Below are 18,809 nucleotides of genomic sequence, written 5' to 3' on the forward strand. Positions count from 1 at the left end.
TAATGTGTTTTGGCATGGAATGTTCCCTGACATATACTATTCCTCCATTTATAATCAGCATTGAATTTCTCCCAGAGAAAAACATAGTTCATTTTTAGATATATAGTCATGCGACACTTAACAAAGGGGATATGTTCTGCGAAATGTATCCTTAGGTGATTTTGTCATTGTGTGAACATCATAGAGTGTACTTACAAAAACTTAGATGGTACAGCCTACTACACACCTAGGCTGTATGGTACTAATCTTATGGGACCACTGTCGTATATGCAGTCCGTCATTAACCGAAAAGGTCCTTATGCGGTGCATGACTGTAGTCAACTTTTGAACCTCAAGAATATTTATAATCTACAACTGAGTAAATGATGCATATACATCCCCATGTCCCTAAGGTGGCTTTAAGTTTCCAGTTCTTGGTTTCTGTTGGAGCGTTTCCAGTCTTGTCTATATCGGAACTGAAGTGCATGTTTAGGGTAAAAAAGGAAACATTCTTCCACTGTTTATCTCTGGTTCTCCTCTTTATGGGAGGATCTCTCGAATGGACTTTTGTTTCCTTTTCAGCTTTTGGTTCTAATCACCCAGGGACTGCTCCTCTTTGTAAAACACTATTTTTTGTACCTCTTCCCTGCCCTGAATCTTAGTTTGGTTTTACCAGTATTAGAGTGGTTTCTCAGCTATATCACACTTTGAAGTAAGTCTCTGGCAGGAACTATTTGATTCCATCTTTGAGGAAACCTTAATAATAGAAACAATAATAAATGTAACAGTAATCATGCAGCTAACATTTGGTTTTAGCATACACTGTGCCCTATAAGCACATCCCATTTTCTTGTTTAATTCTTGCAACAACCCCATGAAAGTAGATACTGTTGTCCTCTTTATCTTATATGCGAGAAAATGGAAGCTCAGAGATGTTAAATTACTTATCCAAGACCATACTGCTATTAAATGACGGAAGCAGGATTTGACCTGAGGTAGCCATTCTCCAAAGCCACATTCCTAACCATTACTCTTTACTGCCTTTCCGTTTTCTTATTAGTAAATTTGTTTCTCTGATGACATATCCCTGAGAGCTGGTATAAATATCCTTGATCTTAATCCTATCTCCCCTCTAAGAAGTTAAGATTTGCTTCCCCATCTGCTCTTTAGAGTTATCCATTTCTTGTGTGCTTAATTAATAAAAATCTGAATACCTGCTGTATACTAGCTACTAAGTAGATGCTAGGAGTATAAACACAAATAAATCCCTTGAGGTACTTGCATTCTACTTTTAAAACAGCTATAATCTAAAAGTGTAATAAAATGTTATGTTTTAATGAAAGCCCACAGATCACAGCGTGGGTACTAAGGATGGTGTATGAGTGGAACCAAGACCTTCCCTCGTTACATTATGTTTTCCCACCAGTCACGGAGAACAGTGGTAGAATAGGTGATATTCTCTTTATAAAACTGAGTGATATTTCTTTGGATAAACAAACTTACGTTTTACCAAATAGAAAATATCATAATCCTGAAATGTTTAAGCAGCATAATCAATTTGTATTCTCATTTTCATTTTGTCACATAGTTTCATATGATCATAGTATAATGCTAGGATTGAAATCCATCCTACCTCTCCCCCTTGGGACAGACTCCATGATGATGCTCATGAACCCATTTATTTATTTATTTTTGCATATTATTCCACACTTGAGTATGGATCTACCATTAAAGTACATCATTTGAAGGAGATACTTTGTTTAAAATTGAGACCTTTCCTGGGTCTATCCTGATTTATGTGTTCATAATTAATTTTCTTAAAATGAAATACCTTCTTTCAGTAGCAAAACTTTCAATGTATCAACTGCTTTATAAAATATTCCTTTATGTTTCTTAGGAAAACATTTGGGTGTCTCATTAATAAATGCTTTTTAAGTTGATTTTGCTTTTACATTGATTGAAGGAAAAAAACTAATTAATAAATGTGAAGCACATCTACTTTGTTACTTAGCTTCTCTTTTGGTTGTGAGAGTACAGAATGTAAACAGCAAATTGAGCATCGAAGTCTCTATTCAAAGGAAGAGAGCATTTGTCAATAGGTTTTAATCTTTGTAAAGTAGATTCATTTTGTGATTCATAATATTAGTAAAGTAAGGGATTGTGAAACGATATTTTCATAAAAGGTTGCATCTGAATTATAGTGGTTTCTCCTCAAGTAATTAAAACCATGTAATTCTATCATTTGGAACCCTCATTAATTCGAATGCAGTTTGTGGGGGTGTGGTGGAATGGACTTGGAGTCAGCCAGGTTTGGCTGGATGTTTTTCTTAAACTCTTGGGTACATTTGTTTCATCTGTGAATATTTATTAACATTTGTAATTTTGTTCATCTTCTGTACTGTTTTAGTTTATGAAGTTGTTCATCATTAGCTTTTATCTTTATTTACTACATATAACCAGCAATTTCGAAAATACTGCTACTGATATGCTTGGAAACAGCATTTTGCCACTTCTGATAGTTCTGACTTTTTAAGCTTTTGCTTATTTTTCTAAGTTTATGTGCTATTTATAGAAATTAAGCAATCGTAATATTAGAGTCTGTGGAGAGTGGTGCTCACTGAAAGTACTTTTACTTGATTTTTCCAGATGTGCCTCTTCATTTTCATTTTGAAACACTGTTTAAAAAGACTGAAGTAAAAGGAGATCTTGCAGAAAATAAATTTGTAGGAGACTGTATCATATCTCCATCACCTGGTATGTCATTGACAAATCTTGTACTTATATACCGTTTACATCTTTCATATACTATTTTTGCTTTCTAAGGAAATAAAATTCAACAAAGGAATAAATGTAAATCCTTAATTTTTAATATTCATGTTTTACAAATCACACCACAAGCAAATAGAAAAATTTACAGGAGTAATCCTAAAATAAATGTGTGATACGTATTGAATGAAAATTATGAAATGTTATTGATAAATTAATAGAAATTTAAATAAACATGGAGAAACAGCATTCCTGGATGGTAAGATTAATAAAGATATTAATTCTTCCTGTTGGTTTACATATTTAATGCAATGTAGCTTCAAGTTGTAATAGAATTTGGTTAACTTAACAAAACAATTCTTAAGCCCATTGGGATGAATAAAAAGGAGACCATAAAAGGAACTGCTAGAAAAAATATTGAGAGCATCTAGCCTAACCACATATGGAAACATGACAAAAATCTCTTGGTGTAGATTCTGTTTTGCTTACATTTAGGAAAATGGATCCATGATGAGGCGGAGACAAAGCTTATTTATTATATAAGGGAAGAATTGTAAATCAATAAGAAATTGGAGAACTAGTCAATAAACAGTATTGTTAGTATTTGAGGGTAGAGTTTCACACTTATTTCATATCATGTATCAGAATAAATTCTAGTTCCACGAATTTTACATAAAACACTAAAATTACAAAAAACTTGAAGATTTATAATGAAACGTTTATGAGTACTCTGAATGGGAGTGTGGGGACATTGTCTATGCTTGGAAGCAATCAGAAGAAGACAGAAAAACATCAACATATTTTGACTATGTGCAAAGCTAAAATCTTCTCAACATCAAAAAGTCATACATTTCCAGATGAAATAATCATCTACCTCAAAAATTCAAGAATTACCTGAATGCCTGTTAGAACTGGAGTCCTGAAAGGTAGGAGATTTTAAAATACATTTATGAAAATCAGTAGCTTATATAAATGCCAGTAATAACCAGTTAGAATATGTAAAAGACTAAATTATCCTAGACATACTGATAATGAAAATATGAAATATCTAAGATTAAACTTCAGGGACCTACATGAGGAAAACTTCAAAAGTTTACTGAGGAACATGAGGGTGTGCCTACATGGAGAGAAATACCCTGTTCCTGTCAGAAGACAGCATTGTGACTTAAGATGTCAATTTTCCCCAAATTAATTTATAATGTAATTCTAATCAGAATCTAATCAGAATCACATATTCTTCTTTTGGAACAAAGTTATTCTTAAGTTTATCTCAGAGAGAAAGTTAAATAGCCAATAAAATTTTTAAAAGATCAATAAGATGTCAGATATCATCTGTATCTTTGTATATTTGTATTTATAAATATCTATGTATATTTATAATATTATGTATATGTATAAATATACATAAGTATGTATCTATGTATATTTATAAAGCTGTAACTATTAAAGTGTTGTGGTACTGATGGAAGCCAGAGTAAGGGAACTAATCAAAGCCTAGCGATAGACCCAAGGGCTCATTGTATGATAAAGGTGGTATTTCCTATCAGTGTGGAAAGGATGGCCTGATCAGTAAATTGTGCCAACAAACAGTTCTTACGAAGCATTCCTTACATGCCAGCACTGGCCAAAAGGCTTTATATTTGTTAATTACTTTAATCTGCACAACCCTATAAGGTAGGTATTATTATTATGTTTCTCCGTGACTGACTTCCCCCAATCACAGTTGAGCCAGGATTCAAATCCAACCAGTCTGGCTCAGAGTCCATGCTTTAAACAACCAGGTTTCTTCCGTAATCAGTGGCATTAAATAATGACTTTCTGGAAAAAAATAAAATAAAATGAGATCTCTGCCTCATAGAGCACATTAAAACAAATGTAAGATGGATGAACATTAAAATACATTCCAAATGATTAAAGAGTGAAATCTTAAAAATATCTTCAAAGAATTAGAAGGAAATCCAGGTGTATTTAATGATAAGGGAAACGATAATAGCTAACATTCACTGAGCGCTTATGTACCAGACACTGTGCTAAATATTTACTGTTTTTTCTGATTACATTAAGAAGTTTAAACATTATAATCAATTCTGGCAAGACTATGTAGTGAAAACAGGACCGTCAAAGATTTCAGGTAGCATTAAGAATTGATACAAGTCTCTTGGGAAGTACTCTGAAACGCATGACAAGGCCTTTAAACTACGTGTTTTTTAAATAAACTCATTGAGGAAAAAACTGCATTTATTTCCTCACAATGAATGTTTACTAAACTGTTGGTTCTCTATTCTGATCCAGCAATCCATTTCCAAGAACCTAGTCTAATCCTAAATATGCAACTGCCTTGATGCACAGATATATTCATCTTAATGTTATTTGTAATCGTGAAAAACTGGGAGCAAGTTGAAGAGCACAATAGGGATGTGGTTGACTGTTTAACACAGTGGAATACATAGCTTTTATTATGTAAGTTCATGTAAAGGTGGGAAATCAGAGAATGTTAAATTATATAAAAACATAAAGTTTTCCTTCTACATATGGTATATTTATGACTATGTACAAGTGTTTATTCTTCTGTCGACCAAATGCAACCCTTTTTGGGATCTGATTTGAACAACTCAGCTGTATACACACAAACACAGTTTTTGAACAACCAGAGAAATGTGAACATGGACTGGCTGTTGGGTACTAATGAATTGTTAATTTTGTTAGCTGTAGTAATGGTGTGGTTGCATAAATACACACACACACTTGATCTGTTTGTTAGAGTCAAGGTGACACATATGGAGATGGCAAGATAAGGTGTCTGCGATTGGCTTTAAAATACTCAGCAAAAAGCAGGGGTGGGGAGATGAAACAAGATTGGTCATGAGTTTGAAATTGTTAATGCTGAATGACAGGTGCATGGGAGTTCACTATTCTAGTCTCCATTTGTGTTTGTTGAAATTTTTCCACAGTAAGAAGTTAACAAGTGGTTACTAGAGGGGAAACGGGTGATTAGGCACATGTGTGTGGTGACGAACTGTAATTAGGCTTTGGGTGGTGAACATGATGTAGTCTACACAGAATTAAAACTGTATTACAATGTACACCTGAAATTTATATAATATTATAAACCAATGTTACCGTAATTTGAATAACAACAAAAAAAACATTTAAAGAGAGAAAAAAAATGAAAGCACTAAGGACAAGGAAGAATTGCCTATACTTAGGGGAAAAGACTAAATAAGTACAGGAAAATATAGGTTATGTTTTTTCATGATATAATTCTCCCTGAAATTTATCCTGAGACTAAATTTTTTTTAAAAAAGAAAAAAATATATGCACAAAGATGATTATTTTAAGAATGTCCATAATAGAAATAATATGATAACAATTAGGTCTAAACAGCTAAGGAACAGTTAAATGGTACTGTCTCTAATCAGAGGAATGTTAGACAAGCATCTTAAAAAATAATGAAGTTATCAGATTAAAAAATTACAATTATACATATATGCAAGTAGAAATTGTAACATTTGGAATATGAATATGAAATGTATGTACGTATGACTGAAAAGAAATATGCAAAAATGAAGTTATATGCTATGAGATGAGTGAGATTAGATGATTACATTTCCTCTAATGTTGGTGTTATTTATCTGACTTAAAAAATAGGGCTGGGGCTGGCCCAGTGGCGTAGTGGTTAAGTTTACACGTTCCGATTTGGCAGCCTGGAGTTTGCCAGTTCAGATCCTGGGCACGGACTTAGGCACCCATGCACTGCTTATCAAGCCATGCTGTAGAAGGCATCCTACATATAAAGGAGAGGAAGATGGGCACGGATGTTAGCTCAGGGCCAGTCTTCCTCAGTAAAAAGAGGAGGATTGGTGGCAGATGTTAGCTCAGGGCTAATTTTCCTCAAAAAATAAAAAGGGCAATGTAAATGTGTTAGACACAAAATTAATAGTAATGTATCAATAATGTAATGACATGTTAGTAATAGGAAATTAAGAGTTAGGAATGGAAGACATTTGAGTTGAATGCTGCAGTCATATTAGGCAAATCAGTGACGCATTCTTTTGTATCCCAGTCTCTCCCCTATTTTCTCATTCCATACCATTCCCAACACAGATAATTAAGCATTAATTAGTTTTCATCCTATGTAAATATCTGTCTTAAATAGCTGGTCATTAGTTTTTTATTTTTACTGTTAAAGATTTCTACAGAATTAAGTGAAACTAGAGTCCAGCATCTATTGAGCAACCTCTGTGGGCAGGCAGACTGTTAAGTGCTGAAGAATCAAGGGAGAATCACAGGAAGTCAAAGGAATTAAAATCTTACAGGGGAACAGACACACCAATAACTATTAAATGATGTGATGAGCACAGACACGATACAGGTGTTCTAAAAAGAGGGCGTGGATAATCCTGCCTAAGGGAAGGCAGAGGGAGATGTTAAGGCTGTTGGGAAAAAGAACAAGACAAGGAACTCCAGAAAGACGATACCAACGGTAACTTTATGTACTTCATTCCAAGTTAGAGGAAGAAGAGGGAAGTGTTCCAAATCAGCTTCTCAAATGACTTGGGGAATAGCCTTAGACTCAGTAAGTGGAATAGGGTCTGACATTCTGCATTTCCAACAAGATCCCAGGTGATTCAAATATTGTTGGCCCTTATTGAATGATAAGGTTTTACAATGGTGTGATGTGTTCAGGTATACGCTTCGCCTGGGATTCATGCAGGGTAAACTGTGAAGGCGAGTAGATGGAGGTTTGTGTGCTCTGCCAGAGCTTGGACTTGATCTGTAGTGTCCGTTAGAGTTGGCAATTACAACAGCACTGCTGACTTCAGGTAAAAAGGAAGTAGGAAAAGGAGAATTGTAGAGGACTGAAGAGTGAATAGATTAATTGCAAATCATGAGAAATACCAGATAAAGCCAACTTAAGGGTCCGTACTCATCAAAATATTCAGTCACGAGAGACAAGGCAGTGGAACTGCTTCGGACACAAGACGACTTTGGAGACCTGACAAGTGAATGCGAGTGAGCAGAATTTTCTATAAAGAATAGTATAGGAATAATTGGTGAAATTTGAATAAGGTCTACAGCTACCTAATAGTATTAATTTCTGGATTTTGACCATGTGGCTATATAAGAGAATGCACTTGTTTTTGAAATAGTGGATGTATTTATTGAAACATATGGAGGTATTCAGAGTAGAGGGGCATCATGTCCGCAACTTCATTTCATCAGAGCTGAGAAAGATAAAGCAAATGTGACAAAATGTTAACATTTGGGCAATCTGAGTAAAGAGAATATAGGAGTTCTTTGCACGACTGCAGGTTTTCTTAAGTCTGAAATTATGTCAAAATAAAGTTGTTTTTTAGCGTGGCCAGGCAAAAGAATAGTACAACCCACATAAGCAAGCCAGAAATCTAGGACTCAGCCTTCACCCACACTTCATATCTAAACCAATTGTCAAATCCATCTCATTTCAAATCTGCTGCTCTATCTTTTCTACCCCTTTCACAGTCCAATCTAATGATCCCTCATCTATACTGCTGAAATAGTCTTATCAATTTTTCCCTCCAATCCCTGTGATCTTTTCAAAATGCAAATCTAATTCTCACACCTGATCCCCACCTCCATTCCTTTGAAACATTTGACAGAGACAAGTCTCCAAAGAGGACCCCTAAAACTCTGCCTGCCTAGGCTGGCTGCCTTTTGGTAGTTTTTCACATCTTACTCTCTGCTACCAGCTGCCGTTCAGGTGCCAGATCCACCCTGCTCCCTGCTGCCTTGGGCCATTGGATGTACCATTCTTTCCTTCCCTTTGCCATCAGCTGCTGCTGTTCATTTGTGAAATCGATCACTTTATCTGGGGAAGCCTTTGCTAGGGCTCTCTTGCTAGTTCTCTATTATGTACTCTCATAACTTCTCTCAATAGTACTTCTCTATCACATTAGTTGCAGTTTTTAAGATAGTGCTTGTAAATTACATCAAGGGCAGGGAGTGTGGCTGTTTTTGCTCACCACTGTGACCCCGAGCTGTAACAGTGCCCAGCGTGTAACTGGCTCTCTACAAAGCTGCTGAATGAATGAATGAAAGGGAGAAAGGGAAAGCAGGAGAAATACAAGACCGGGTCAAGGTGGGGTTTTAGGATGGAATCCAGGAGAGGATTTGGGAAAGCAAGAATGGAAGGTCTGGGAGGGTGATTATAGACAGACAGGTAAGCAGAATGTGTGCAGTTAGATTCTGAATTATCATGTATTTCCTACTGTTTCAAGAGTCCATTGTAACCTTGCAAGATACAAAAGAGTAAGAATGATAAATGTAAAGAAAATTTTTGAGTAAAACTCAATAAAAAGTATCACCTATGTGAAGGTTGTTTTCTTCACAAAGTTAGATGTGCTTTAAGGAGAGTGGTGAATAGCTTTTAGAAGGGTAAATTGTCTGGAATTTGCTTCAATACTCCAAAAATGTTTCCATTCAAACAAATGTAGGCACTACTGGAACCACATGTGCCAGGCACATACACATTTTAAAACCTCTCACAATTCTGGTTACCCTTTCTTAGCAATGAGTTGAGAATTACGCCTGCCATCTTATTTTCCTATTTAACATCTTTCTCCGCATTCCTTTTTTGGGGTGGTAAGAAATCTTGGGGGACATCTTAGAATTCTGCCTAACATTTCCCCTGAGCTCTTTGAAGTCAGTTTTCCTGTATCTAGTTTTGTTTCATGTGAACCTCATTCTCATTCCTTTGCAGTACTTTTTATTCCTTCTCTGGTAACTTTTAGGATAGCTTCATTGTCATGTACTGTATAATTTTTTTTCATTTGCTTTGTTTGACACTCCTTGAAATCTTACGGTTAACATCATTGATTCTGAAAACGTTTTTGGCTATCATTTCTTTGAATTTTGCCTCCCATTCATTCTATCCTCTCCTCTCTTACCCCAATTCAGTTTGTCTTCCTTTTTTTCTTTCATATTTTCCATCATTCTATTCCTTTGAGTTGTGGATTTCTCTTCCAACCCAATGATTGTCAGTTTCAGCTGTGTCCATTCTATTCAGCTCAGTTGGTGATTATTTTGTTTTTAAATTTAAGCAATTCTCCATTTCTGAGATTTCCCTAGGCAATATTAGTTGCTTTAAAAACCTATTAACGTGTATTCTGTGAACCCATTAACTATTTCTTGAGATGGTTCTTGCATTTGTTTGCACCTCATTTGTTTCTTGGTGTCAGCATGTTTTGGAGTCCTGGTTGTGTGCTCGTATTTACAGGAGAGAGTCGCTGTTAAGGCTAACCTGCCACAGCTACTTATGGGACCCTTGTCATGGAAGGGGCCGATTTGCACTCCTATTTTCAGAGGCCGCTGGGGAGGGGCAGGGCAGGTTTCAAAGTGGGGCACATTGCCTTCTCTCTCCACCCATTTCTCTCTTCAAGGCTCTCAGATTTTATCTGTAAATCTCATCAAGAAGCCCGCCTGAGGTATCAACACGTGTAGCCAGCCTGCAGTTGCACCAGACAGCTGTCCTGCTCCCAGTTTCCCTTTCCTCCAGGTCTGCAGCCCCTTTGGTGTTGATCACATCTTTCTGGCAGTACTTTCCCACGGCCTCCTGCACTGAGTTTGCTCTTCAGTCAAATTCCATATTGGTATTAGTCTTTCAGAGATTCCTCACAAATTCTGCTCTACTTACAAGTTCCTTTTTTCGCTTGCTAATGTGGATGTGTATGGGCAGGTCTGTGTATGTAAAAATTTTGTCTAACATTTGTAGGGTGCTTTGCCATCTTGAAATCAAAGCCCGGGTCACTGGTGGTAGGCCATGCTCTTTTTTCCAGTGTTGGTGAGAATCCGGCACTTCAGCCTACATTTCTTTTTTCTATTCCTTTCCACATCTCCAAACCCTTCAAGAAAGAAGCCAGTTTGGTTACTAATGTAGTACTGGAAACTTGGGGTTCACACAGACAACAATAATCATGATGAAACTAACATTTAATGAATTCTTAGCATGTCAGATATCCTTCTAATGTCTGCTACAGAAATCAATTCATTTAATCCTCATAATCCCAGGATAGCTGCTCTTATTCCTATTTTATAGATACGACAACCAAGGCAAAGAGATATTAAGTGACTTAAAGTTGTAAAAAACTCATTGTTTTAAAACAGTGAAAGAATGGTGCTAGTCACTCTCAGAGGTGGATGGAATCGGTCCTGGCTCTCCAGAAGTCCCAGTCTGTTCTGATTCTGTAGAGTCTTACTTGGTCCTGAATTATCTCCAGATTTAAGGGTGAGCAGAAACTAACATACAGATCCAGATCAAATTCAGCCAGGATTTACAGATGTGAACCAATCGTCTCTATAAAAATCTGTAATTAAGACTTTGAGAACAGATCACTTTTCCTTTTCATCCCCTTCAAGTAATGAAGCAAATACAGGAAATTGGGCATTTCCTGAAGATGTTTTTAAGAAATCTTACTCTGGGTATTTTCAGTTTAGGAATATTCCATCTTGATACATCAGTATTTCATTGCATGTAATTTTGATCTAGTATATTAAAATTCTGCAATGTTATATAAGTAAAGACAGATTAACATGTTCATTATCTGTTTGTGTTAAGGAACTAAAACATCACATTTCCTTTCTTTCCATTTGTTTTAGTACATAATACTTCTCTGAATCAATGGAGGAATGGGTATTCTTCTACTTGCAAGCCTCAGATAAGGTCAGAATCTTCTGCACAGCTGTTACAGGGAAGGAAGAAAAGACACTTGAGTGAAACAGCATTAGGTAGGTTAAAATGAGGATATGAGCACTAGAACTAAAAACTGAAAATAAAAAATCCTGATGTCCAAAGAACTCCTGCCCCGTGGGAGTCAATAATCCAGAAGAGTCACTGCACAGAACATCCACGGTCCTCCGGGCATTAGACAGCATATTCATGTAGTCAATTCAGAATTACGTGTGGACTGGGCTTCCATCCACTGTGTGGCAGTTGAGGATTTCCTTCCTATGTTCCCTGCCTCGAGTTGTCTTCTACCAGCTGTCCTCCTGGACAGGACTTAGTCTCCAAGGTGCTGTTCTTGACTCAAAATATGTCAGTACAAGGTTGCCTTAAAGAAATTTATTACCATTTCTGGTACCTACTATGGAGGTGTCGATTCACTGAAGCTTCTTCAGAATTTTGAGAAATTAGATGAGATTCAAAGGTAACTCAACCACGTAGTTCAGTTTCCCTTAGGAATTTATAGTTCCAAGATGATCAACAGAAATATCTTCTAGTAATACAAGGTGGGGTTTATTGTAGGAATTTGGGACAGGATAGTTTCCATAATTATTGCAAATAATGATTAAAAAAACTTAACTGGAAATATATTAAATAGCAAATTATCTATATACTCTTTGGTTCTTGTTCATTGTTCCACTGGATATAACACTATATACACTGGTCAAGTATTCCCCAGATGTAATATGTCAATGTACCAATAAATCAGAAACTAATTTCATCCAAGATGTACTGGACTGGATTTATATGTGATTGATTTAACACATTTATCTCTGCTGTCTCCAGTAATCCCACCATAATAGACCAACTCACTACCCGATAATCACTGTCTCATAAACTAGTGCGGCACAAAATTAACCAACTCCAACCCCTCGTCCAGACACCACTATGCTTTTTAGTGCTTCACTCTTAAGACAACCAAGAGTCACCTAGCTTTTGAGGAACTTTCATACACATGTGCTGAAACAGGGAAACTTGTATCTCTTAACAAGATGCACTATGAAATACACATTACCTAAAATGTAAAATGTTTTACTTGAACTGATAGTTCTAACTTAGTGTTTGATGCAAATGCAGGGACAGAAGAACAAGTAAAATGCTATACTACAAAGTAACCAGACAGCTCCCTAAAGTGCAGGACACCTGGTCTAGTCTTATTTAACAAGTCAATGTCATGAAATTGAACTCTTATAAATTATAAGAAACTTAGGAGACAATACCCAATTTCAGCATGTGCACTGATGTGAAGAAACTACGACCCATAGAGGACGTTTTTTAACAACTTGAGAAATGTACATGTGGATTGCGTATTAGATTTTACATTACACAGAAAAATACTACTTTTTAAGATTTGTACTAAAGTAAAATAAACAAGGGAAGTAAATAAATGAATAAATATATACTCACAAACAGGGAACCAAAACAAAACAGAAAAAAGGAAGGTGGAAGAAACTCAGAAAATACCAACAATAGAACTAAACTACTAATTAATATCCTGAGAGAAAAACTTCATCCATGAACTAAGAACAGGATGCTATTTAAAAAAAAAAAGAGTAACAGAGAATAAGAACTTTTAGAAATTAGTACTTTAATAGAAAACTTTCAAAAATTAATAGAATGATCAGAAGTTAAGGAAATCTCCCAGAAAGTATAACAAAGTCAAAGATGTGCAAAAATGAGGGAATAGATAAGAAAATTAAAGAGGTTAAGTCTTGGACGGTCAACCTCCAAGTTACAGAAACATGCACAGAGTAAAGGAGAGGTGAGCTTATTAAAAAAGGAATATGCGATGTATTGGACTAAAACTAATGGAAATAGTTGTGCCAGGACTGTGGATATTTTTTTCCTTAAATTTTGTTTTGTTTTTTGATACATGAATTTTAAAAGTAGTGAAACCAATGAACAGATAAGGAATCAAATGTCACCTAACTAGGAAAATAATTCTAATACTTATCAGTCATGTGTAATGTATGACATTCTCAATGGATCTCTCCATGGCAGGAGAAAGAACTAGGTTTGAAGAATTTGCTTTTCAACCTACAGAACCAGGATCCCACAGCAATTTTACTGCTGTTACTAATGTCAGCGTTATATCAAGAACCCAGAATTCATCATCACAAGTAGGTTTTTTGTATACTGAACTCTAAAATTGCTTATTTATAGACTTTTAAACCAGCTGATTTGAAAAAAATATGGAATATTTTATTAATCTATTACAGCTTTATTTACTAGTACATATTAGCATATTTAGAACTGTCTTTTTAGGAAGCAACACATTTGATTAAACTTTTTTACTGGGGAGTTAATTGTTCACTAACCCTTGGTTATGGCTTTTTTTTTCTGTGTTAAAAACTTAATCATAACCATCCGTACTCCTTAATCTGAGGCTAAGTATCATCTTGCTAATAAGATTTCAGCACTTATTGTTCTCATTCTGTTCCGTGTTTTATCTGGTCAGGGAGGAGAAGTCGAAAGGTGGGAGGGTTTACAAAGGCCAGTGTGATGCCCAGGGACCAGGAACACATACATGAAGACTGTAATAATCATCTTTGCTAAATGGCTCACCAAATATTTCAGAGACTCTCCTAATAAAGAGAGTCTGTTAAACAATCATCCCATTGACATCTAGGGTGCTTTATGCTAATCTTTTCTGATAAGAGTTTTGCATGTTAAGGCATTCATTTTTTTTATGCTATTAAAAATAGGCTTGTATGGGTGCACACACAAATGTACACTGCATACCTGCCCAAAAGGATTGTGTTGGTTTATAGAAGACAGGTATTCTTTCCTGTTTTTCTTAACATTTTATAACAATGTATTTATACAACTTGTCACAGGTGCACTGCCATATTCTCTTTCTATAACTCATGAAAGGAGAGTATCATCACAGCTAACTAGATCCTGCTGTAATCCTATTTTGCAGAATACTGCACGACGGAGATTGCGAAGTGAGAGCTCCTATGACATAGATAATATTGTGATTCCCATGTCATTAGTGGCCCCAGCTAAGTTAGAGAAACTCCAATATAAGGAAATACTTACTCCAAGGTATGTATAATACATCTTTTTATCTTTTTTCTTCCTTCTTTTTCTTGAATAAACTTACTTAAACTTTTAGAGTGAAGTTAAAATTTTAATTACTGAAAAGAAGATGCCCCCTTCCCTATTCCTTCCACTTGTATAACCACGGAGGGAAAATGGTGAAACAAACCTTTCCATTACTCACATTGGAAAAAAGTGCCATTTAGTATCACAACTGTACTTCCCAGTTTCTATTAAGAATTGGGAATTCCTAGGACTTATTTCCTTTAGCACTCTTGGAGTCTTTGTTTCATTCAGTGAGATTAGATATCTATTAGGTATATAGCACAAGATACTTTAGGGATGGAAACAATTACAGTAACCATCCTTGCTCTTTAACATGGAGGTCTGCACAAGGTTGCAAAGAGTTCAAAGAAAGCAACTCCTTTGCATGGAGTATTCATACCATAGGACAGTGACACCTGTGAAAAGAAAAATCAGATTTTGATGTACTGCCGAGTCAGCAATAAGCACATCAAATAGAAAGAGGAGTGGGAAAGTCTGGGAGGACGTCCATGGAGGAGGGAGAGGACGGCGAGGGTATTTCCATAGGGAGACCGCGAGAAAGGCGCAGGGACAAAGGTGCAAGTCTCAGTCAGAGGACGTTTTGTGGAGGACGATAAAGGAAGTTAAAGGTAGAAAAGAAGTTAGAACCAGACTGTGGAGGTCCTTGAATGCCATACACAGATCCGCTGCCTACTGGCAGCAAAGTGAGTCACATTCTTTTAACAATGATGAAAGTTTCTTAATTTTCTTAAGAATATGAATCTATCACCAGGAAGAAGCGATAGAAGAGGCCAGAAAGAGACATGAGCTGAGTGACAACTACAGTAATTCCTGCCTGTCTCGATTCTAGCTAATTTCATAATTACTTTGAGGTATTAGGAGAACCTTTAATACTCTAGGAGGTATCATGAAAATTCCCACAGAGAATCTGTGATATGTTCTACATGAGTAAGGAATAACTTTTGTGGTTATGCTGTTCTATCGAACAGCGTTTTGAACTTACAGTGGTCGGCGGAAGCTGGCTGGCTGAGCTGGTTGTTTAACAGAGGAGTCCTGTGATGCAGTTGTTAACCTCAAGAGGCCATGATGCGAGTCTCCGCACAAAGAAACTGGCACATGCTACAAATCAGGGTGGTTTCTTCTGAGCCAGTTTATCAGCATACCGCTGACTTAATTCTAAATTAATACATTCTTAGGTATAAAATGCAGCGATGCAGGAGACTGTTCACTAAATCCCAAAGGAAAGCCTCATTTTTAACTTGTCCTTTACTCATAATACAAATACTTTCTCTCTTTAAAAAAACAAAGTATTAAAGTACAACCATTTGAATTATGGAAGTCCCAAGGAAAGAAAACAATACTGCATTAGCTGTCCTTAGAGAATAAAATTGCTACATTTAGACAGATTAACAAAAGCTATTTGATATTGGTTTGTATCTTCAACAGCTGGAGGATGACTGTTCTTCAGCCTCTGGATGAATATAATTTAGGTGAAGAAGAGGTAAGTTGCTTTCACTTATGGGATCACTACACTTTATCTATCACGAAGCCTGCTTAACTTGATATTTGAAGAACTAAAGGGAAATAGAAGCTCTTTAACGTCCACTGACTTTTTCCTTTCACTTATGAAAAGAAAGTTCTTCATTAAGGATGTTAATTTGATTAGAAAAACGTTTTTGTGAAAATTTGACTGCAAAGACAATAATGAATAAAGAAAAGCAAAAATAAAATATACCATTTGCGGGGCCAGCCGCATGGCAGAGTGGTTAAGTTCGCACCCTCTGCTTCGCGGCCCAGGGTTTCGCTGGTTCGGATCCTGGGCACCAACATGGCACCACCCATCAGGCCATGCTGATGTGGCGTCCCACATGCCACAATTAGAAGGACTCACAACTAAAAATACACAACTATGTACTGGGGGGGCTTTGGGAGAAAAAGGAAAAATAAAAATCTTTAAAAAATATATATATCTATATATACCATTTGCTTACATGAGTTGTTAAGATAGTCTACATTCATTCCCAGTATTAGTCATATTTTTCTGTGTGAGGAGACTTAGTCTTAATATTCAAGCCTACAATGCCATATTCAAAATCTTGGAAACAAACTGCTTTTGAATTTGGAAAATTTTGGATTTTAGAAAAGTAATGTGGTATGTACATCACGTAATACACGTAGGGAGCCTAGAGCAGTTATAATATTCATGTTTCTATAAGTGAAATATTTATAGGAAGTGGAACAGCCTCACATCATTTCAGATCAGGCTATGTCATGAAAGAATTATGAAAACTTGTTTTTTCAGATTTTTGGAAGTGCAAGAAAAGGGACCATGGACCTGTATGAGTAAAACTTAGATGAAGACAACAGTTACAGGGGAAAATACTGTATAACCACACTAATTCCAAAGTGATCATCTGTGGAAGCAGTATTAAATAGAAGACATTTTGTCTCTGTCAGTCTTTCTATGCCGACTGATTGTGTTTTTCAACTAGCAAAATTTCCTGTTTAATACCTTTTCCTCTTTTTTTTTTGGTAAGGAAGATTCGCTCTAACATCCATTGCCAATCTTCCTTTTTTTTTTTCTTTTTCTTTTTGCTGAGGAAGATTCACCCTGCGCTAACATCTGTGCCAGTCTTCCTCTATTTTGTATGTGGGTCGCTGCCACAGCATGGCTTGAAAGTGGTGTAAGTTTGTGCCCAGGATCCGAACCTGCAAACCTGGGCAGCCAAAGTGAAGCGTGCTGGACTTAATCACCACACCACAGGGCCAGCCACATGCTTTTTCCTCTTTTAATGCACTCTTCCCTAGTTCTGAATGATCCTAGCCAGGAAACCGAAATTCTTAAACTACCACAACCAGTCTGAGAACTCCAGATAAGTCATTTGCTAAATTCTCATTTATCTTGATTAGTTTCACTTTTCTTTGATATTAACATGTTCCTAGAACAGTGTAATCAATAATGGGCAATCAATACAAACTTCTGAACAAATAAAGTATTAAGAATATTTTATGGAAATGCAAAGCACTGTGAACCTATTTGTAACCTAGGTAAGTCTTGAACCATGACACAAAAATTTTTTAAAAGTTTTTAACTCCTGGTTTTTAGGAATTTGAAGCTCATTTCGTAACACTTACTCTCTCGAGTTAGAATGCATTTATTTTAGAGTTTTCTTCCTATTGTTCTCTTGATGAGGAATTGTTTGAAACCTGTTGTAATATTTCAAAATGTTTCTGATAAAAGCAAAACTTTTTATTTCTAATTACAGATAGAAGATCTTTCTGATGAAGTCTTCTCTTTAAGACACAAGAAATATGAAGAGAGAGAGCAAGCCAGATGGTCACTCTGGGAACAGAGCAAGTGGCAGAGAAGAAACAACAGGCAGGTGTCATAAATTTAAAACCCAAAACCACAGAATCAACAAAAATTCTGCATGAATAATGAGAGCGCCCACTAAAAAGGAAGAAAACAGACCAATGTACCACTAGCTATTTGGGCACTAGAAGCAAAACACTGCATTTACTGAGCTTACCTTCAAAGTCTATGTGGGCTATTTATGAAAGGAGTTTCTGTGTTTTACACCACTCTATTTCTCATGTTGTCAGCCTCTGGAATAGTAGATTTAATTAAATAATGTGAAAATTCTCCCTAGATAATGTAGGTCATTTCAGTGTGCTGTAATACTGGACGTAACACTAGGGATTAGACTCCGGGTAATCTATTCTAACACAGCCACTTAAACAATGTTCTTCTAAAAAACAGACTCAAGGAAACTGTTCAGTCTAAAAAGCAAACAGTCAAAATAATTTGAACATGACTTTGACAGAAGGGGGTAGAAATCCTAAAAACATAATTAGTAATTATATATTTGAGAAAATCTCTGGTATTTTATTATTTACGTTTGAGTATTTTTTAATATAGCCAAAAGTCAAAAAGCAAAATCATGTTGAAATCTGGTAGTCACTTTATTGAGGGAGCATCCCTCACTTAATTAGTATTGTTAAAACACATTTCTCTGGTTAAGTCTCAAGATAGCCAGAGTTGTTGTAGATCCTTATTCTAAGAGTTATGAGGTCTCTAACATGAGATTCAATTCTTATTTTTCTCCACATTCCAGACATGTAACTTTCCAGAAGTACAGAGGAAAGTGTGAATGAGTCCTTTGTGGATGACATTACAGTAATCAGAGAAAAACTACAAGGGTCAAATAACTGTCCTTTC

The 18,809-nt window shown here is 36.0% G+C and overlaps 1 protein-coding gene across 7 annotated transcripts in view; it reads left to right on the forward strand.

Moving 5' to 3' along the window:
- Nucleotides 1-18,809, forward strand: part of KANSL1L (KAT8 regulatory NSL complex subunit 1 like) — a 138,321-nt gene that overhangs the window by 116,534 nt on the left and 2,978 nt on the right. For 6 of the 7 annotated variants that reach the window (XM_046643624.1, XM_046643627.1, XM_046643628.1 and 3 more), the window contains 6 exons: nucleotides 2,626-2,733; nucleotides 11,380-11,508; nucleotides 13,505-13,623; nucleotides 14,427-14,551; nucleotides 16,037-16,091; nucleotides 17,857-17,969. In XM_046643624.1, the coding sequence (XP_046499580.1) occupies nucleotides 2,626-2,733; nucleotides 11,380-11,508; nucleotides 13,505-13,623; nucleotides 14,427-14,551; nucleotides 16,037-16,091; nucleotides 17,857-17,969 (649 nt within the window). The remainder of the gene's footprint in view (nucleotides 1-2,625; nucleotides 2,734-11,379; nucleotides 11,509-13,504; nucleotides 13,624-14,426; nucleotides 14,552-16,036; nucleotides 16,092-17,856; nucleotides 17,970-18,809) is intronic. The other variant, XM_046643629.1, reaches the window with a different exon arrangement.

This window comes from Equus quagga, chromosome 17, assembly GCF_021613505.1.
Source record: "Equus quagga isolate Etosha38 chromosome 17, UCLA_HA_Equagga_1.0, whole genome shotgun sequence".
In the NCBI taxonomy this organism is placed as follows: domain Eukaryota; kingdom Metazoa; phylum Chordata; class Mammalia; order Perissodactyla; family Equidae; genus Equus; species Equus quagga.